The 23,513-nt window shown below is 32.5% G+C and overlaps 1 protein-coding gene and 1 long non-coding RNA gene across 2 annotated transcripts; both read right to left on the reverse strand.

The window, feature by feature from the left end:
- Positions 1–3,668: 3,668 nt before the first annotated feature.
- Positions 3,669–6,078, reverse strand: LOC124455670. Its single transcript, XR_006951979.1, has 3 exons — positions 5,959–6,078; positions 4,668–4,773; positions 3,669–3,915 (listed from the first exon to the last, which is right to left on the reverse strand). It is a non-coding gene; the product is annotated as an uncharacterized LOC124455670 (long non-coding RNA).
- A 5,974-nt stretch (positions 6,079–12,052) lies between these two features.
- On the reverse strand, positions 12,053–20,603 carry LOC124455669 (somatostatin receptor type 4-like). Its single transcript, XM_047006310.1, has 4 exons — positions 20,253–20,603; positions 14,608–14,987; positions 12,528–12,691; positions 12,053–12,445 (listed from the first exon to the last, which is right to left on the reverse strand). The coding sequence occupies exons 1-4, from the start codon at positions 20,524–20,526 to the stop codon at positions 12,211–12,213; spliced, it is 1,053 nt and encodes a 350-aa protein (XP_046862266.1). The 5' UTR covers positions 20,527–20,603; the 3' UTR covers positions 12,053–12,210.
- Between the last annotated feature and the right edge of the window lie 2,910 nt (positions 20,604–23,513).

Genomic DNA, 23,513 nt, shown 5'->3' on the forward strand with positions numbered 1-23,513 from the left:
AGTGTTGCTGGCGATGACTCACAGCTAGATCAAATTGTAACCTAGCCAACAATTGCCACGCGCTTGTTATGACTCACAGATCAAATAGTTGAAACTTAGTCAACAGTTGCCGTACATGTGTGATTATGTCTTTGGATTAATAATAGTATACAAAACCATTCACTTGCTATAAAGCCATTAACTTAAAAAACCATAAATACAGGTTTTTTTAATATTTTCGGTATATCAATATTTTGGTAGAATGAAAAAACTAATATCGATAAACCGATATTAAAAAACGATAATTATCGACACTTTGGTCTATCACAACAGCCAATAATCCATACCATCTGTCCTTAAAATCAGGGCGAAGTTTATGTTGTGGGTTGTCATCACTTGATGCCACATGATAGAGGGATGCCTTGATTGTTTTTGCCACTTTATCTATGTTATGCAGGTTCTCTCTTATTGTCAATCCATAGTAGTTTGCAGAAGGTCAATCTCAGCATCAGCCAACCCACTCTTTCCACTTGCACCTTTACCATCACTAAGGTTGACTCTTTTAGGGGAACTCTTCAACTTCCAAACCTTGCTCCCCACTCTCTTTTGCACATGTCCAATGCATTGTAGTGTCTTGGAATTGCAATTTTTTCCATATGGCTCTCTTTCAACTATTACACTATATGTTGATAAGTCACCATTACGAAACATATTCGTTTATCGTAATCCTCTTGTAGAAACAGACCGTTCAAAAATTCTGATTGCTTCACAAGTCTCCATGCTTCTTTTAATGTTGATTTTGCAGTTGTTGGAAGCCTTCCATTTATCGTATCTCGCAACATGCATTCTCATCTGCCTTTTCAAGAGCTGCTGGCACTTCTCGGAAAGCACTTCTATACTCAGACATTTCTTGGTGTCCAGCGATATAGCCGTGACGACACCCTTATGGGAAGTATGCCCTCTTATTTGCCATGTCCCATTTAGTGAGATGCCCCATTCTCCATTTTCATTGTCAAGGGCTTCATTCATTTTCATTGCACTAGACAACATACTGTCATTGGCCAACTCTTTAACAACATGCAATAGTTTCTTATTGTGAAGATTTGAGAAGTTTTTTGCGATTTAGACGAGCTGGCATGTTCGTCAATTTGTCGTCAAGCATAAAAAAGAGTTTTGAAGCTTAAATCACCCACCCCCTTCTCTTTTTGGGCATTAAGATTCTAGCCAGGAATAACTTTACGAGGTTCTTTTTGCTTTGGAAGCCGTTTCTTTTCTAGAGGGAAGTCGTTTCTTTTCTTCATTCAGTGTAGAGGAGCAGGAGATGATTCTTTATTTATTTTATTACAGAATCGGCTTGATATCTCAAACTTTTCCAACAAGGAAAGTTTCACACATCTTAGTAAGGTGTCCCATCTTTAATTGGAAAGATTAGATTACTACATCAAGTTGAACTCCACTTGGAAAAAATCGTAGATCGTCAAACATATACATATGGTTTTATCACATTCGTCAGATCATCGTTTTCGTACGTGTGCTTCAGGGTCTTGACAAGACGACCGAGCTGTGTTAAATTTTGAGAAATGAGCTGTGTGCCTCTTTCTCCGCTTTTGCAACAAGCATTTCGGAAAATAACTTGATTGAATGATCTTCCATGACAATTCCGGCAATTTCGTCATTTTTCATCAATGAAAGAATTTTTTCAATGAAATGTACTTTGTGTAATCATTGGTAATTGCCGAAAAAAATAAATTTGTAATTTTTAAGGAAAGAAAACGTCAACTACAACTGCCTGCACAAGAAAGTATTAGAAGTAAAAAGAAAAAGGTGCCAAGCTTTATTCTTAAGTTTTTATGTATGTCATCTAAAGACTGCCCAGAAACTTCTGTGAGGAGAGAACACACTTGGCAAATGCAGGATTAGGAGATAGCTAAGAGCATTGCCTGTCAACAGGATGGCAAATCAATATACCCTTTGCTTTTGTAGACTTTTCTACTAAAGTTTGCCTTTTTTATCTTTTTACTTAGTTATGATTGATGCTTCCTTCCTCCGAAATTCAATAATTAATTTTGCTCTTCAATCGCAAATGAATAACTTATCACACAAAATGCAACAGATAAACATGGCAATGGTAGTGACAAGGAAGTGGATGTAAAAGAAGCATCATTGGGTGTAGGTTGGTTATCCTGAATATAAGAATTATCAATGTATGTTAAGAAGCACTTTTGATAAAAAACGTGCTTTAATCGGTTCGAAAAATTTTTGGGGTCCCTCGAAGGCCGATTAATTAGACATAATGATGTAAATGCAAGATTTAAATTTGGAGGAAAAGCACATGCAATGAGAGCGAGTTTTAATATCCAGACGACGCAATTTAATTGATTTTACTTTTAACTTCCAAAAACTAAAGGAATGAAAGCAAAACCTCGTAAAACAGGCAAGAATAGAAGAGAAAGAATGTATCATGTTAGATCAAATTCCATACAGTTAACTTCGTATTATTTTGCCTGAATAGTATATATGGAAAATGCATACGAATTCGGAAGACCAGCAAACGCCATTAACGCACTGTATCCGCAGATAGAAACCTTCGCATTTTTTAAAAAATATTATTACTTTACATTCAAATTATATACATTCTTTATTGAACAAGCACTTTTCATTTTTGAATTGAGGGGAAATTGTAAGCAAGGCTTTTTTTTACCATTAGTTGGAAAACCTCGACTGCACACCAAATCAATTGGTCCTAATGTAGGTACAGTACGTGCAAAATATTGTGATTCATTTTATGATGTGATCCATATGATATAGGACGATAGAAGACAACATGATTCACGAACACATAAATGCTATTTTTTAATGTGGTGAAAATAAATATAATGGCACTATGAATTCTTATAACAACAAGAGTTGCACCACAAGTGGCTTTATTTAGCATGCTTACAGCAACTCTATAGATACAAGAAAGATATAATTAAGTCATATACATATTATATTATGCCCAGCATATTGTAAATTATTATCAACTTTGGTAATGTTTTGACCGCGAACTTCCACCAAGTCAGTCTATGGGTTGATATGCTTAATATAGAATAAAGTATTTTCCAAATTATTCCAATTTGCTTTATATAATGTGAACATTCTTACAACATTATTATTCCCTTTGGAAAGTTTTGGTGTTTTCAAAATTTCAAAATAAAATCTTACACAATAAAATCCAAGGTGCAAAAAAATATTTTCTCTTGTTGTTAGGTGTTGATCGCAAACTCCACCACCCCAGCTACTGGAGATAAATCTCACTGTTTCATGTGGATTAATTACAATGAAAACGTTTCTGCTCTGACTAAAGGGTTCTGTGGGCTGTCCAAAAATCTCTCCAAACAGTCAGTTATAAGAGTTATGACTGCATAATTAGTAGCATGTTTCATAAAGTCTTATTGGCATAAATGTCTAGCGTTTACATGTTCATGAACTGGTCATATGATCTGTGGTGTTGAAGAAAAATACATTATATGTAAAACAATAACACACAACCTAACTTATTATTTAAGGCAATTACTAAGGTTTGCAACTTATTGAATGAAAAAATGACAATAGTAATATTACAACGCGCCCTTTTTTGAACTGTCTCAGCATAAGGACCACACGTGAGCCATTATTAGTGTTCATAAAAATACTGTAAAAGAACATCATTTATCACAAACGACATAATATTTTATTATCAAACAATGAGAAAAAAACTTCATGATTAATTTATACTTTCAGTACAATGTACTTTATTTATAATAGTAGATTCATTGTTTGGTGCAGCAAACTAAATCATATATTATATATCCACAAAGTTTCTCGTGAGTCACAGGTTGGTATCCACATGAATACATCGTGGAATTCCCATTCTTCCAGAGCCATCTGAGCATTGGCATGTTTTCAAATGGTTGCCTAAAAATGGAGAGAAGTTAGAAACATCAGTTATATTATAAACTCTAACTGTCCGTTAAACACTTGTCTCTACCTGTTCTTTAGATCTTACTGTGACAGACATGGGCGCACACCCTCTCCTCCAGAAACAAATAGAGGCTGTTGTACTTTTAAGAAATTCATATAACTTACACATATGACTTTAAAACCATATGACTTAAAAAACATATAATTTTACATCTTAAATGATTATGACAGACATGGGTGCACACCGTCTCTTCCAAAAAAAAGTAGGGGCTGTTCTACTTGTCGATAAAATGAATTGTGAACATTCTAAATAATATTATGTATAAATTTACTGTTATAAACCGTAAATTGTAAAAAAATCAATATGAACAAGTTTTGGAAATCTTGTGAAATCAATAAACTATTATGGTTACGCAAAATTTACATGTGTACAGTGGTATTTTGCGGTTGCATATTCCAAAGATAATTTTTATTGTTAACATAAACTTTTATAATTGCAAAATTGGTTTAAGATTTGTGTCACATTTTAAGCTAATTTTACACACAAATTAAAAAAATCTTAGATCACAAACGAAATATATAAATAATTTAACCTTTAAACTCCGTTTTCTTATTATAGATAGTATACAATCTCCTTCTGGGCAGCAAATAACGAAAGATACAGGCAAAGTCCACAGATTGTATCATTGTCATTATTAACGATTGACATAATACCTCTCCCTTCTTGCAAATATTTAATTATCTACCTATTTTTTCAAAGTCTTGTTTGATTAAGTCAGGCAAGGTGTGCGAGATGTGTAAAAAAGCCAACAAAAGCATGACAACTTTCATAGGTATCATTTTGTACTGTTGCTGAAAAAGAGAGATGAATAATAGATATTAAAGATCATAATTAATTATATAATTATTTAGCAAATCTGTACAATTCAACATCATTTTAAATAAAAAGGAACATAAAAAATTTCATCGAAAGTTCAGCGAAAAATAGCTCTTCTAAATTTTAATGCGTTATGTGTTTTACTCTTTCATGTATTGATGACATAATGTCAATCTTATAAATTTATACTACATACACTGATGTATAGTACATACAAGTTTTGCATGCAGCAAACATTCTACAAAAAAACGAAATGAATAATTAAAAGACGCGTACATTCGAGATTTATTTTTTTAATCAAAATTACCTTATTAACAACTCATGTTCAGAAGATTACTATATAATCATGAATCCTTAAAAACATTAAGTTATAAAAAGGCTGATGTAATTTCGTCAGTCTTTTGCAATTCTTTGCATAATTTGAACATTTAGTACAACATAGAACAATCACAAATTCTATTATCTAAGATTCATTTATGGTTGTGTAAAAATATCAACAAATTTGGATATGATTTTTTGCCAAGTACTTAATTCAATCTCAAAAACACGTACATTAGATAGATGGGAATATCATGTTACAGAGCAACTGTTGTTATGCATTAAGTATTTTTGATAAACGACAGTATTTTTAAAATTTATATTTGCAAAAAGTTCGAGTTAACCAGAAGTCATCGTCGGTGCCAATGAATAAATTATTTACATCGAGGAATATATATATATATAATTATATGTTTGTAAATGATGATCGTCCAGGTTAATAAAGTCCTGAGAAGGACTGTTTTTGATGTTGTTGACTGACGTTTCGACAACCTTAGCGGTAGTCATCTTCAGAGTCAAAATGACCGAGTATAACGATACTCCCGGGTTCAAACCATTTACAATATATATATAAGATAGACATATAATACAAATGAGTTATTACTCTGTGAATGTAAGAATTATTTGCAAATATTAAATAATAATTAATTTACTTGCGGTGAAGATAACTTATAGTTTGCAAAAAAAAGTTTTAAAAATACTGTCGTTTATTTAAAATCTTCAATTAGTATTGTGCCAATAAGATCACATGTTGTTTCTCACTTTTCAAATGTACGTAACAACAGCATATAGCGATGGTTTTATTTTAGACTAAAGGCAATACATACTAAATAGATGCTTACCTTGATCGATTGACTTGTTCAACAAACAGACCCAGTGGAAGACTCGACGAAAATAAATTGCTTTTGAATAGTTTATAGGTAATATAGATACTCATAAAATAAAAACAATAAGATGCGTGAGCTGATTGGTCAATAGCTCTGCTTGCATCAACCTGTGCAAACTGATCTGAGCAATCTGAGCTAAGTAAATAAAATCTATCAAAGAGAATTTGCAAATCAATCATCAAAATTTTCCATTATTTTTATTAATGTATAAAAGAAAGAAAAGATGTTTTGTTTGTGTGCACTGGCTTTTTCAAACCTCCGAGACGTTTGTAAGAGCTCTTGAGCGGGATATTAGGCATCTTTTATATCTTAAGTATTACGAAATCATCTTTTCTTCAAGACAGTCATGTGTTCGGAATAGAAAGTCTTGTGACAAAATCAGTCTAATTAAAGGACACATTAATTGCGATCACAAAGGATATGTCCCTACAAATCTATGCTTATTTTTAATCATTTCATCATGATAACAAAGGCATTAATAGTAGCTACCTATTGAACATTAACAATTAAAGAGCCTTGCTGTCCACTGGAATGAACATTAAACATTAAGTTATAATGTGGCAGAAAATACGTTTATCACTTATATTTTTTCATGTAGCAGCTGTTTTAACGTAAAATTTCCGGACCAATTGAAATAGAGATGTATAGTATATAGTCATTAATGAATTATAATTCTATACAATAACAAATTCACACAGTTGCATATAATATTTAATTTTTGTGTCAATAAATAAGTATCGGTTGCATCACGAATTTTGATCGTTTTGGGGGAAATTGGTCGACTTAATTTGGAGGTATGTTTAAGGACATTGATTTCTCTGTAATAAATTAACACTTGGATTTTTATGTGACGGTTTAATGCGTGTCTTCAACATAAGAAATGACCTTATTTAATGTAACATTTATATTACTAGCTTAATTTAAAATACATAGCATTGTAGTTCAATACACATACCACAAATAACAAATAAACAGCTATCTAAAACATTGAGTTGTTTCTAATGTTTTAGTCCTGAATATGATAATAGAGGATAATATCAATCACCTATGTTGTACAGTTTCAAATTTAAAAATAATGAAAAATTAAGTTGGAAAGATGTTGGCAGCCGCCTACCCAATTGAAAGTGAGCTCTTTTTACTTGTTATTATAAAGTCGTTTTAGTTGTTTTGTTAATATGGACAAGCTACCTCCACACTTAGCAACGGTTTGATTATTCTACTTGTAACTTTAGCTATGTACCATATTTTTAAGGTTTTGACTTAATAATGACATTAAAAGATGAAAAGAGTCTTCAAATACTTATTTTTGAAAAAAGATCTATAGCTACGAAACATTTGTTTCTGGTAAAATGCACTATTTTTGGTGACTAAGCCTCTTAAAAATATTATTTTCACTGTTAAATGTTTCACGGTTTGATGTCTGTAGTTGATATTACAGACAAGTCTGACACTTCCTTTTTTGACTGTTGGCCCTGTTATCATTACACTTTTATTGTATGTTTTCGTTGTGTTAGTGGAACAATGAGTAATTTCAGCGTTGTTGCTTGTGATTCAGATTGAGTTTCATCCATGCTGAAAGAGAGAGAGAAATTGCTCACACTATGTTTGTTTGACACTGAATTTTTTAAAAACTGAAGCTCCTTGAAGAAACAGCATTCTGGTAATCTTTTCCTTCCAGCATATGACCTGATGGCAAGCTCACGTCATCCATTCTTCTTGATCTCTTTCATAGATTACTGACAAATCTCACAACATGCAGGGTGATCCTAATCAGTTTCTTTAGTGAACTGTGCTTGGTGTAGTTTATGACAGCATTAAGCGTAACAATGTTGCCTGAAACGTTATTCCTTAGCGTGTTAGTAATACAGAAAAGCTCGAAGAGAAGTGATATTTTAGCTGATTCCCTATTTAACTCACTTCCATTAGCACTGCCAGTAGCAATGTCCTGCCAACGTAACTCAAACTATATGACAGGAGAAACGAAGGTCCTGAATAGCAACAACCCACAGGCCCTTAGATACTTCTGTGTTTCCACTTGTTTTTAATGCGCACTAGTACGCACTAGTTAACTATGTATTTATATAACTCAGGAAGCATGATGAACACAGCATTAAAACAGTAGCTACTCAAAACGGACAAAATTAAGTGTTACATGCTATCATTTTTTTTTGATATCCAACCTGGAAATGTGACCTGTTTAGCTACTAATCACTTAAGGCTGATTTCCATTCAGTGTAATTTTTCGCGCGATTGACTTTTTGTGATCGCTTTTTTTTTAATTATAAGCTCTCGACCTGAACAGTTTCACATTGCTGTACACATTTCAAAAGAAAGTGATCGTAAAAAGTCGATTGCGCAACAATTTGCACTGAATAGAAATCAGCCTTTAAACGTCTTTCAGAAAGTAAATATGGATTACACGGAAATACTAATTGTCGTTAAGAAGCAGCGCAGTTGCAAGAGGTGTGCTTGATTATCTGTTTAAGATAGTCAAATGTAGAAAAGCGTTGCTGAATACAAAACCGCCAGGGGCGGATCTAGGATTTTTCAAACATCAGTCATAAAACGTCGAAGGCGCCCCGCACCTGGGGGGGGGTCTAAGGCATTCTCCCCTGAGGAATTTTTTAATTTCAGAGCCTTGAAAATGCCATTTTCAGCGTTTTAGAGCAATACAAAATGTATTTGTGGGCACCGTTTTTGCGTAGAAACAACACATTTTGCTTACGTTTTTTTCAAAAAAAAAAAAAATGAAGTGAACAATACTTGAATGTTTTGCCAAATATTTAGGCTCATTATCATGCCAAATATATGACTCATTAGCATGTCTAGGAACGTAAAATTTATTTTACAATAATGCTATTCAAAAACAGATACAGTCTTTAAAAATTTCTACCAAGTTGTCAGGCATAGACCCCCCTAGAGACCCCCGTTCAAACCTCTATGTCATGAGTTTAGTTAAGTTAGAAATTTGGTACTACAAGTGACAGTTCATAGATATAGAAAAGCTCAGACTTCAAACCATGCAAGTTTATTGTAACCCTTTACCCATCTCCACATCAGTGCCAGCAAATTCATCTTTTGAGAAAAAACTCAAAATTTTTTTCTGCCAAAGGTTAAGCAAAAATTATCAGAGTGAAAATTTGCAGTTAAGGACAGCTTAATGCCATAAATGTTTATTAGGCATTTCACTAGACTATTATCTCCTGTAAGTATATGCAAGGTGTGCTATATAGCAATCACTAGTAGCATTGTATTTGCAAATACAAACAGAATGTAACCAACATGTCTTTAATTATGTAATTACATGAATGTTAAAATTGGTTCATGTGTCATGCTTACTGGTTATGATAAATATCTTTTCATATGATCAAAGCTCGTTTAAATGTAAATTTCAAGGTTTATCTGCATACATAGGAATACATTTTTACTTTATAGAAAATGCTTTTTATATATCAATAGCCCTTTGGAATTTATGGCAAACAATCTGGTATGAGCCATAGATTAACACACCTTTACATCTCTACATGAGGTGTTCAGTTAGAAAAGGGGACAATATGTGACATGGGACAACATTTCATGTATGTGAAATACTAAGGTTTAATACCATTCCAGTCAAACTGTCAAAATAAAAAGCTTCATGGATCAGAAGACTCAAAATCACAGGTTATAGTAAACAGCTTCTCATGTAATCAATGTTAGTTTTCTCAAATCTTAAACAAAATGTAGTATAACTGTCCAATGATTGAATGATCAATGATCATAAACTGAAAAACCCCAAACATTTGTTTATGATAAAGTAAATAATAGTATGGCGCCTTATGGCCACAGATTTTTTGTCCATTGAAATATATTTGCAGGAATGTAGGATTTCGCTGCCATATAACGGCCACGATTCCCCAAGCACTAAAGAAATCATAGCTAAAAGTCCTTCGTCAACAACAATTTTAGAAGCATCGATCTGCTTACCATACGCCATATTGACATAAACACACTCGCATAATTGACTTTGACATATTGCATTGATGCATACACTTCACTTGTCCTTTACTTACGATTTTAGATGTAAATTTCTGCTGATAAAACTCAAAACAATGTTGGCTTTCTTTTGAACATCAATGACTGAAATGTCGCCCGCGAGATCGTCTTTGCCAAGCATTTAAAATTTATCCATAAATTTTTCACCCTCTTGAAAAAATTCACCGTTTGGCAGCATTCATGTCAATATATGAATTTGTAAAAGATTTCCATAAATTCCATCTGATTGTAGTTTAGTTTCTATCATACTTATAAAAATTACTATGAAACGATCAAACATTCAATTCAGACAGTGAGCTTGACTATGTTAGTTCAGTTGGCTATCAGCCGAAATCCGTCAAACCAATCACAATAAAGCAAAAATTCAAATGAACCAATTGTAAGATAGCAATTGGACTCCCTTATACGTCCGGCCACCCTTATTATCAGTCGAGACCATTCCAGACTGTCCACTGATCTGGCTATTGACCAATAAAATAAGCGTTTTTGACGTTCATAGACTCCTTTATCCCGTCGAACCAGTCAAGCCACCCCGCTTATCAGTCGGTTATTCCAGGTCAATTAAAATTCAACTGATCTGGTTACCAACGAGATATTCATTGGATTAGTCATTAGTTTTCAATAATAAATAATGCGGGATTTTTATCACGAAGTAAATGCGGTAAGAAAGTAAGAATAATTAATGAATTTTTAATTAATATGAATAGGTAATTTTTGAATTTCAAACATCAGTCGCGCGACGGATTTGACATACTCTAGATCCGCCCCTGAAAACCGCCGAACCCAAAAGCTATTCAGTTTTCCCGTAATAGAGATAATTCAGAAGTAACAAGAGCAAGAGTAAAATGCATTAACTCTGAAGACAGCTATAACACTACTAGCTTGCATGATGCATGTTTGCACCAGGGAACTCAATATTTAAATAACTGGAATGATAACTGAAGCCAAAAATTGAAGCCAAAAAAATAATTGTCGTCATCATTCGTCATCACTCGTGTTTCTCGCTTGTTTACAAACAATTTGTATCTTTTCGGATCCTAGATTTTTAGTTTGACCTCAGTTGATTTCATTTTACTAGTCAGTTTTATCTTCACGAAGAAAATCTTTTGAATTATATTTATTTCAATTCTACATCACCCCCAGTGCAAAAGTATTATTACGTTTTTCAAATAAACTCAAAGGATTTGTTGGTATGAACTTTTATTCGACAAAATTTACATATAGATTGAAAACATCTTTAATATAGCTACTATATATTTTTGTCATTACAGTCGATATGCTCTTAAGCTGCGGTTTTCCTTTAAAACATATCAAAGTCTTTAAGGATATTCAACTATTGATATCGAGATGACAACCGTTTAGTATTTCAAGCACCATCAAAATCGATGAAAATGACAATCGCTCTGTAAAAAGTAAAAATGCGAGTTATATAGACTCAATATTTTTTTATATAACTGGATATTCAAGTTTCTTTTTTCTTCGAAAAACAGATCTTTAAATCCACTGAAATGACAAATAAAGATACTGTTTGAAAATTTTCCTTCCGATGTAAGAAAAATTTTTGCTTGAATATTTCCTCGTCATATTTTCTTATTGTATTGTCTTTATAGCATACGGTGTAGTTTTCAGTTGGCTTTTCTTCGTTACAAGTTGTAAGTTACAACGAACTCACTGTAGTAAAGTTTCAGCTGTAAAAAATAACCTTTTGCGAAGAGTTGGCCTCGTGTGTTGTTTGTCGTGATGTTGTCTTTATGTTTATCCTTTTGCAATTTGTATTCAAATTTATAATGGCCGAGTATGTTTGGCACTCATAGAAATGAAACTGACGTACAAACCGCGCAAGAGACTAGGACATAGGCTTCAATTTTATATCTATAAAATGTATTGTCGTTATCATTCCAGATATATATATATAATATTATATATATGGAGTTCACTGGTTTGCACAACTACGACATTAACAAGTTTGCACATTTAAACATTTAGTTAAAATAAAAAGTAATTGAAATAAATGTATCCTGAGGAAAGATTTTTAATCAAGCACGTGCACATGTAATTGGGGAGGGATGTTAATGTGAAATCTTGTGTTTATGCTAAAGAAACACTAGTGCTTACACAAATGTATCTAACCAAACATAATTAATTCTATTAAGTTCTTTTCTTTTTCAACAATTAATTGCTTGCCAGTTGATTCGTTTGTCCTGCGCTAGTCCTTCCTGCAATCTCTTTGTCCGTGATATCCTGACTAATGTCATGATATTGACGAAAACGTAGAGCACGACAGCAATATGAGCAACACAGTATAGACCTGAATGCCTGACGAAACTTGTTACCAAGTAGACAATAAATGATCGGGTTGCACATACAATGTAAACCGGCGAGTAGAAGCGATGGATACCATACGTATCTTAAAACAAAAATAAAACTTTCGTAAGCACAATTTATCAATGTTGACAAGAGGATCTGTAAAGATGGCTGTGATTACTTACGAGTAGATACTTCTAAAGTTGATTTCTAGCCTTTTGAGTGTATACAAAACATTGTAAGGCGTCCAGGCAATAATGAAAACGATCAAAGATATAAGAAGCATTCGAATCACTGATCTGCGTGAACTATACAAAGCAGCATTATTGCCACCAGCACCAGGAATTATCTGCAAAAGTATGACAATTGATAATCAACAATTATTAAGCAAGATATCAGGAATCATTCAGAACGAGTTAAAAGTTATTTGACAAAGCAAAGCTTAGGCGGAAAACAATAAACGAGGTCTGAATAATTCTTGATATTAATAGAAAGTCGAACTTATAATAATCGTTTTATCATTGACTTCAACTAAGTGAAATATTATAAAAACATATAGATGTAAAACATTTTTAAAACCTCCGCTAATTTGTCATTCTGCGACGGTTCATTCAATTAAGTTCGTCTCGTTTAAATACTTTGCAATTATGTTCAAAGCCAGCTTCATCACTTTTATTGTTTTCTGCATTCTTTTTGTTCAAAAGCTTTTGCAAACTATGCTATTATTTAATCCTTTTCAAAACCGGATTTTAATGTCGTCAACAATAATTGTAGATATTGTTATTTGTAGAAAAGACTTTATTATTACAAATACCATCGTTGTATGAAAAGATAGGATCTGAAACCAAACTGATGTTTCGATACAAGGTTATTTTTTGTAAAATGTTTAAATATTTGGTTATATAAAAGATTTGTCATGAATTTACCAAACACTGGCAGGATCGCTATTTGCTTGTACTTATCTAACATAACCGAAGGCACGATATAGTCGAAATTTAACATGATCAAGTAGTAGAACTCATACAGAAACTATTCGCATTCTGAGCATCTGCAAGTTTTATATCTATCTGTCATACAGATTTAAAAAGGTGCTAGAGCATGACCTATTTATTCTCGGCGAGTATGAACCTTTCATTATTCCTAAATTCATGTTTGTAGTCGATGTTGCAAGATAAGGGTCTATAAAAATATTATTAGCTGCTAAAGGCCTGTTTAAACGTCGCATTTTACATGAGCCGAATGCATTCAAAACAAATTTAAGATAATGAGAATTTTTATGTCATTTTCTTTTGTCTTTAATGCATTCGGCGCACGTATCATGCGACGTTTGAAACGGGCTAAAGAGAATATCATAAGTGATTTGTTAAGGATTTTTTCTCTAATCGCCGAAACATCATGGTACAGCTAAGCACTTTGCTAAAATTAAGGAAGTTTTCAAAATGTGGGTAGAAAAAAATTGGCGGGGCAGAAGTGAAGTCAAGACTCTTTTATGTAATAGGCATAACGCATGAAATACAACGAACTCTTTCAGACAGTCCCAGAGCGCAATTGCGCATATAAAGTGTGTAAAAATAAATTACTCCAGAAAAGTTCGGTTAAAATTTACATTTCCAAACACTTAAAGGAAATTGGATTAGTAAATAAAATTCTTTAAAAATTTAACACCGATAATTTTGTTCTGAAGGTATTTTGAACTTAGAATTAAGCACCTAATATTTAGTTAGAATAACGCTTAATCATAGACCCGGTACTGCAACACAGTAGAATAATGAAACACTATTTCAGGCAAGAAAGATTTGAAGTACTACATTACTAGGCTATTTTTAATGACTTCTTCTTCTGTTTTTAGTGTTTGCATTCCAGAGGATAGCTAATAAATCTTCAATAGATTACTGCAGGTTTTAAAGAGACGCCTGCTCCGGTATGAAAAGAGTAGAATTGATTTTTAACTCTCTACGAGCTAATGCTTTGTGAGGTGTATGTCAAGGCTGTGACTTACTATATGTCCTCAAATAACCTGGTTTAATCAAAAGCATGATTACAAAATAACCCAACACGTACTCACAAGAGCATGCACGTGGCGAAAAAAGTTCATTAAAAGTTCTTTAAAATGAGATTCATGTGGATTTCTATCTTGGGTCTTCGTCCGGAGTGACCAAGTGTTAAAACTTATGTCTTTATATTCTTTAAGTCTAGTGTATTCATCATTAAATGGTATATAGGTCAGTTTAAGGGGTATATAGGTTAAATTTCTTCCATACTAACCTTTCTCAGCCTTCGAATAATCGTGAAATAGAGAGAAGAAGCAACCATACAAGGGACAACATAAAAAATAACAACGATGCCAATGCCATAAATGTTCTTCGCTTTGAGACTTGGCCAACGATAAGTACAATCACAGCTGAGTACATTCCCATTTTTATGGAGTCTATATCCACAAAAATACAATGTGGGAAAGTATACAACAACAGCAGTAATCCAAATCGAAGGAATAATATATTTGAGTCGTTCCTTGAAGTACGTCAGTGTGGTTAGTGGTCGACAAATGGCACAATATCGTTCAAATGAAATAATGGTGACAGTGATGCATGAAGAACCATAAGGAATGTTTAACAGATTGACCTCAAATTTGCATCCAATATTCCCTGTATTCAATAAAAAGGGAAAATCACTTCGATTATGATGAAAATTGATAAATGAACAGTAAAGCGTGCCAAAAACATGATGGATGATTAAAAAACGCAATGAGTAAAAAGAGACGTGACCTTCGTTTTTAGGCAGAAAAGTTTATTTGTCACGAAATTTTAGCATTAAGAAATTAAATAAATTATGACAATACACCAAAAAAACGCTCTAAATGAAAGCATTTCATCGTTGAGCAATGAAGAATTAAGCTTGATGAAACACTCTACGAACTGTATCAACTTGTGAACTTAACATTTGATTAGATAAAAAGACTCATGAAGACTGCATGTGAACAATCTTGGTGTAAGTCAAAACTTGATTGCAAGTGGGAAAACAAAATGTTTGGATTTTCGTATGTGAAAAAGACAGAGTATAATTTTGATGCAATACCGCGACAATAAGTAAAAAATCGTTGTTGGAGTTAATATCATTTTAAGTACACATTCGCTCTTATATTCAACATTAACATCCCTTCAAAGGCAAAAGTACCGATTAAGTACCGAGTCGTTTGAGAACTGTACTTTGTTAATTTAGTATTCTTCTTAAATTTGTTTCTGTAACTTTTCGTTAGCTTTTTATGTATCTTTACTTAGTAATAATAGAATAATAAGACGGGTATTTACCACATAATGTTATGCCTAAAAATGTTCATTGAGTTTGTCAAAGTTTTTATACACGAGGAGAAGGAAATAAGATAGGTCATGTGATATTACGACATTAATTAAGTATGTCATCATAATATATTCTAACACTTTGCGCACGCCTCATGTGAGAAACAACTCACATGTTGACAATGGTTAGTGTGTTGAAATAAAATTATTCATTCATTCATACTTTAATCCAAAAACGCAAAAACACGAACAACATGATCAATCAAAAGGAAAAAGCTCTTCTAAAATAAAATCGTGACTAGCTTTCCGCCATGAATGGTACGACTGGCTTGCGCATGCGTGGTACTGGCTCTCGTACAACTCCGTAATGACGAAGTAAAATTACGTAAATCATCACATAAATATTGTATAGTAACATAAAAATATGGGTTGTATTTAATAAAATGTAAATTAGCAACGAATGAAATTCTTAATTAAACAATTATGAAAAAAAGTACGCAGTGCAAACATATAGCCTGGTAAGTATTTGGTCTCAAAATGAACTAGTTTGATGAACATAATTCAAATAACACGTACTTAAATAATTTACGTCAAAATTTAAGATAGAAAAAGTGCTGTTTGCTCACTGTAAAATTATATAACCAATTAAATGTCATAACTCACATCTACATTTGCAAAACGCTTATATTCCATGTCACGTGACAGCTTACCAGCTCAAATCATTGAAAGTTAGGTCCTTTATTACGAATTTTAAATTTATTTTTATTGTCCTTAAAACAATTTTAACTTTAAATATCATATCGTCAACAACTTATCTTTCAAAATAATTTTAAAGCGTGTATGGATGCAGTTCACTCGACTGTTAACAAATTTAAGCGCACAATATTTGCATTGAATTTGCATGGAAATCATATTGGTATTTCTATTTTTGGAAAATTGGGCCGTGCTCTTTTATTGCTGTTATTGTCTAAGAAATTTGAAAGTACAATATATCTGACGATTTATGCATGTTGAAAGAGAGTACAATTATATCAATAGTATCAAGGAGTTAATTAAAATTTAATTGTAGCAAGTGTAGAAAGCAAGTGATCAGCGAGTGCCATAAGTTTCTTCAATTTTGCGTTTGAACATATTACGTATTTATTGTGACGCATACTGGAATGTGCACAGATCATCAAATTGAACATAACTGAAACGCTACCTATAGATTGTTTTGATAAAGCCAAATTTTGGCTTTATTTGGCTTCATTTGGCTTCATTCGTGATTTACTCGCGGGAACGTTGTGAAGAAAAGAAAACTTTTTGCTTGTGGAGTACGAAACGAATTTAAAAGATTTGTTTTGTTTATTGTACGATTTTTAGTTAAAATTTTGTGGTTGGATGTAATGTAGCGTGTTTTCACACAAACACAGTATGATTTTAAAGGAAAGAGGTTGTCGACTGACTGGAAAACAGACGCTATTAACCGAAACAACTTTTAAGGACGTTAACAGTTGCAAATTTAAATGAAAAAATTTAATAACAGAATTTCGCTAACATATTTTTATGTGCATACTTTCACATGTGTACAATTTCATATTTAATGTATTAATATCTCTAAATAAAAAGAACGAATAACGAATTTTTCATCTTGACAATGAAAAAATGACACAAAAGCTGTACGTTTTTTTTCACAAAGTGATAGTCCTTTCATTCATCATTTCCAAACGATGAATCAAGGTTAAATCAAGAATAACCAGCCTTGGTTAATGATCCCAAATACGATTTATTTCCTTAAAATAAAATTTTTTGAGAAGTTTTATCGGTGTGTTGCATTAAAGAAGTTGTTTGACCGTGTGTTATTTGCGTGGAAAGACTGGGGAGAAACGCCTTCCATATTACAGGGACAGGTAGCGTTCCAGTTATATACATTTTAATGGCACAGACAGACCAAAGGAAGGAACGCATATATTACGGTATAACACAGTGGTTAGCCTGCGAACAGGCTACCCACAAAAAGCAAGAAATTCGTTAATAACGTATAGCGTCATTAGAACACTAGTAGGCAGTATAAAACGATAAAAGTTTTATTTCATTCGTAGAAACATTCTAGTTTTTTTAGCCTATAAATGTAGTTTTTCAGTTTTTTCATATAAAGATCACGTAGGTATTTACGTAGGTACGAAATTCAACCTGTGGGCAAGCATGTTTCAATTATATTAAGCTGCCTGTGTATCTTTCTTTCAATCTTTCTTGTTTGCATATACTATTTCAACTGAACACTACACCCAATAAAACTTATTAAGTCTTGCAAAAAAGAAAAATAATTTTTATGGGCGAATGAAGCACTTATAGATTAAAAAAATTCATGCCCGTATTGTGTGGCCTACTTAAAAGTGAATAATGTAAAAAGCGCTTTTCAAAATTGTAACTTTGTACAACAATTGCTACTTGTAAGGATAATTTCTGAAGCTTAGATTGCGTGACTACACCCTCAGGTATAGTTGTTGAAACTTCACTCCCCAGTTAATGCACTTAAGATAGGTAAATAAGATAATTATAACTAATATTTACGGTTAGTCTTATTATGGTTAGAGTTAGGTAAGACTAAAAACTTTAACAGCAAAAACAATGTGCTTTATTAAATACACAAACCGCTTGCTGAGACTTTTAAAATGCTTGTGGTCAAAAATGCTTTACGTTATAAGTAATCTCAAATTAACAACAAATTTGATCATCCCCAATAAATGGCCCACTTTGTTTGTCTTGCTGTCAACATACTAGCTGCTAGTGATAGAACCACTCTCTTATAAGATTAAGATTTTTTCCCTTTTCAAATATTGTACTTCTCACATACAGATTAAACTTGCAATTTGCCAAGATTTTTTAATCTTAGACATTAAACACACACGACAAATTTTTTTAACTTTTTAGTGCAAGTTTCGCCATACTTATGCTATTGGAGGAATAAAATGAATGAAATATTTATATATAGTTAAATTTATAATGAAAACTGATACATGACATGTAGAAAAACAAGGATATGAATATGTGGAACGTGGATATAGACATAATGAAATATGAAACATGATACGTGGATAGGAAGTTACTTACATGAAACACACTAATATTGTCAAATATAAAAAAACATTTAATAAAAACAACAATTTTGTCTATCTCTTTTGGCTATCCAGATATCATGTATTATATTTCATGATAAATTAAACTCATTGATCTGCACTGAAGATGGCATAAGTGTGCACATACAAGTATGAATCCATAAAGTTAAAACAAAGTTGTCATGTTAAAATGTCTGATTTCAATCCTACTGCTACAAAATAATGAAAATTTTTAATCTTTACGAAAGTTAAACTATTCTCAAATTTCTACAATGTCTGTTTTTTGTACATTATAAATATACATATTTCTCAGAGGAAAACACAATTCTATGCAGAAGGAATTGACAACCGTAATCCTGTATTAAGCCAGTTGGTAATTTGGTTTAAAACTTTAAGCGCAATAAAACTTAAAAGAATATTATATATGGAAGCTTTAAAAATATTTACTAGCTCTACTTGAAAATACTTAACCTCTTGCCCCTCAAAATATTCTTTAATGTGAACAGAGGGAAATGCTAATGTTTTCATAGTCAAAAACCTCTATTTCTGCTTTGTTCATTAATGAAACAAAACTTTGTCGCAGTCATGAATGAAATTTTACAAAATATTACAAGTGTTATTATTACTTATAAGTAATATTATCATAAATGTCAGATCATAAATGATCTGACTTGGTGCATATTTTTAGTAGCATGGCCAAGGAGGGAACTGAGGTGGAGGTGTACCAATTATCCCAAAGACAAAAGTTGAGATTGAAGTTTGAGGTGAAATAAATCCAACTTCGAACAGTGATAAAAAAATGTACTTTCTGTAAATGGCACATAGCAAATTATGTATACTAAACAACAATTGTAGAGCATTGTTGTCTGTAATATTGACTTTAATACATTTGCTGACACATCAAACAAAATGCTGCCCCCATTGAAGTTTCCTAGATTTAATGGTTGCATCCCCCTAGTATGAACAACCTAACACTGTCACTACATGATCTTAAGGATTATTGTGATGAATTGCACCTAGAATATCTTTAGAGGGCCTAAAGTAGGCCTTTGTAGGTAAATGTTTATGTCATTTTCTAAAGTAATTGATAACATGGTTTGAAGTGTTAAATGAACAGTTAATACCATCATCATTAAGTTATGTCCTAAATTTGTTACTTTCACAATCCAAGGTGTTTCCACTGTGAAGATATTACATAGTGTAAACATGCTAGTTTAACCAGTTAATTAGTTAACAAGTTTGATGTTTCAAATTTACAAATATTTTCACAAAAATACACTAATGGCGCTTTTGAGCAATAAAAAATAAATCATGATGAAGGATATATAATTCATAGTCCATAAATCAAATTTCAAAAAACATTCTGGGAAAGGAAAATGGTCGATTAACTACACAAAATACAGAACCAACTTTCCAACTCTTTGTTCGCAACGATATGCGCTATCGCTGACTATTATTTTGTATTAAACCAGTTTCTAAGAAGAACAGAGTAAATTTAGACATAATATAAACTTACCCAAGTGTAAATCTTTCACAACAAGATCAGCAAATTCAAATGTGCTCGAAAGTGCTATAAGTAGATCGCTTACCGCTAAATTTACCAAGAGAAAATTTGTAGAATCGTGCATCCGGCGATTTGTGAGTACAATCCAGCATACAAGACAATTGCCCAAAACGGCAAACAGAATAACGAAAATATATATTGGTAAATATATTGCAAAAGGTTTGTTGTAAACTTTCGTAGAGTTAGCAGTAACGTCATTCAAAACTATTCCATTGATTTCTAACATAATGGTTTAAGCAGTACAAATTCCGTATGGTATACTCAACGCAAGATACGAAAATTTCTCTACATGAGCTATATAATTTGCACTTCATCATATAGCAAGTATTACTTCCGGTGAAAAGCGTGTTTTAAATCGGAAATTAAACGACACTTTCCTGGAATCCTGGGAGCAGGGGCGTCACATTGACCTACAATTTGGGGTGTAGCAAATATTTACCTGAAATTTTATTGTTTTCCTAATATGCATTTTCGCCGAATTATAATTTTTAGTTAACATGCGTATAAGAGTTTTAGGTTTAGAGGGTAGTGGTTTACTTGTCCAAAGTTCAAACCCCTCTAAAAGCCATTGTAGTAATTTTTAATCACATGTATTATCAATTGGTCGTGCAAACTATTATCCACCGATTTGTAAGTGAAAATAAAGGACATACTGCCATACCAACTTCCTACTTCACAAATGTTAAGATATGCTCAGATATTCTTCATGTAATTAGTAAATAATTAAGTCAAGTGTAACTAACTAAATGATTATTTTAAGAGATACTTATGTGCAATAATCACAATATTTTTTACAGTTCCTAATAGCTATCCGTTGATTGTAAATTAACCATATTTAGTAAAGAAACAAATATATCCGTGCGTAATATCTTGTATAAATAGAAGTAGTTTAACTATTGTAAGATAGATCGTAGACCATAGACATTGACGTTGAACATTAAATGTGATCATAACAGTTATCTGTAATATCTCTATTTGTTGGTGTAAGTCAATATATACTAAAGAAGGTAGATGGTTACATCACAGAACCTAACAACAAAAACATTTTATAGAATTTATACGTCTTTACACCATATTTAGTTTTATAAAGAATTGCATGACTTTATGCACAATTTTTCTTTTTTCCTCGACTATTTTGGAGGAGTTTTGGGAAGTTTTTAAAATTTAAGGGACAGTTGCATTCCCTTACTCCCCCATTTCGTACGTCTAACGTGCTAACTGATAGCTTATTACTTCATGCACACTACCATACTTCATGTAAATTACTATTTCTCAAACCAACTATACATTCACAAAACATCATAAAAATAGCGTACAAAACACACCACATTTGAAAAAATGTAGGTCTTCTTTTTTAAAAGCAGCTTTCTTTAGTTTGTCTGGCAAGAAACCAAAAGTCAGAAGTGGCAATGAATAGAAAAGAAAAACACCAAAAAGAAAATCACAAATAAATTTCAATTGTCCGTGTGGCCTTCATAAATTAATGTTTGTATAGTTTCAAAACTTGACGTTACTAAGGGGAAACTCATTGTTGCTAAGGCGTACGTACCCGTTAAGTTATGGAAGATATTGTTCTTATTTAATAAATAACTGCGACATGTTGAAATTTAACAAGTATGGAAAGACATCTGAAAGCGTTAAATTCTATAGTTAGATATAAAAGCTTAAATTGATATTAGTAAGACATAGTTTGTTTTTGTATTAAACTCGGGGAGCAGCACTTTGTTATTAACCAATACAATCTAAGGTTTACATCTTGGCATCAAATAGATAGCTGTTTAGTAACGTCAAGCTAGCCGTTAGTAACGTCACGTTTTGAAACTATAACAAACAGCACAGCCAATAGCAAACTGCTGCATAGTCATCACCAGAGAGATGAATCAAAAACAACTTATTAATTTTAACGCCAAAAATATTACTATCTGGTGTATCTTGCTTCATTCATTGCAGTACGTCACAGTTATAATACAAGTTAAGAAGAAGCAAACTCCCTCTCTCCCATGTGAATTTAAAAGAACAAGTGACAGAGTTGTTCTTACAAAAAAATCAACAATATATTCCATCATCATCCCCACTACGCTATGAAAATCACCCTACTCCGGATGAATAGAGTAAAGTTTGATCGGGGTCTGATAATTTCATTTCATTTTTAAGGTTGTAAAATGGATAAGAATGATAACTTGTTACAAAACGAAGACGCACTGCAAGAGCTCATGAAGAATTCAAAAGTTGTATAGTTCAAAGGCTGCTTAACACGATTCCGCATGTTGGACATCTTGGATTTACAACAGGGATAATTGCAACAACATTTTTCGCTCCGCTTCTTATGAAGCGCTTATCGTAGTAGTTTTTGAGTTTCTCTCGTTGTAGCTTATTCTAGGTACATAGGGATGATTTTAGATGACCTCGAGCTGGTGCAACCCTTGAACTTTGTTCTCGGGCTTGCACTGATCTGCTCTCAAGTTCTCCCAAAGGTTTTCTCAGTTTGCATAAGCCGGTACAAACACAGTAAACATCTTTTATTTCTTAAATAAAGTGTAGTACACTTTCAATTCTCTTTTCCAATTAAAAATAAGATAAAAATATTAAATGTTGTGTTAAATAATATTGACTCATTTTCAAAAGTGCTAACATGACCTTTTTAATGGGTTAGCTAAAGTTTTTTTTATGTGTTATGTTAATGAATTTTACATATGTGATATAAAAAAGACCTGATCTAAAATCGTTGAAAAAGCCTCTCAATCAAACTTTTTAAATGGTCATCTCAGACTCATCAAAACTCCGTATTTTATTTTGTTATTTCAACCCATCAGTTTTTACACTATGGTGAATATTTGCTCCGTCAGATTGAAGGGCGGTTTTTATTAACATGGCCTGATTTTACCAGCAAAATATTTTAACAAACTTGATATAATAGTAACGTAATATAAACTTTAACAATCGAAATAGTTGTCATAACTATAAAATTTGTAGTAGCGAGAGACGTGCCGAGCGGAAATCGAATTTGTATGATAAAAATTAATATGTTTGTAAATGATGATTGTCCAGGTTAATAAAGTCCTGAGAAGGACTGTTTTTGTTGTTGTTGACTGACGTTTCGACAACCTTAGCGGTAGTCATCTTCAGAGTCAAATAAGGAGTAAACGTCATGTTAGCCGTATTTGTTATCTGGTTCTTACGTCATTGTATTGTGTGTACAGGAAATGCATATTG

This window comes from Xenia sp. Carnegie-2017, unplaced genomic scaffold (genome assembly GCF_021976095.1).
Source record: "Xenia sp. Carnegie-2017 unplaced genomic scaffold, XeniaSp_v1 HiC_scaffold_4, whole genome shotgun sequence".
NCBI lineage: Eukaryota > Metazoa > Cnidaria > Anthozoa > Malacalcyonacea > Xeniidae > Xenia > Xenia sp. Carnegie-2017.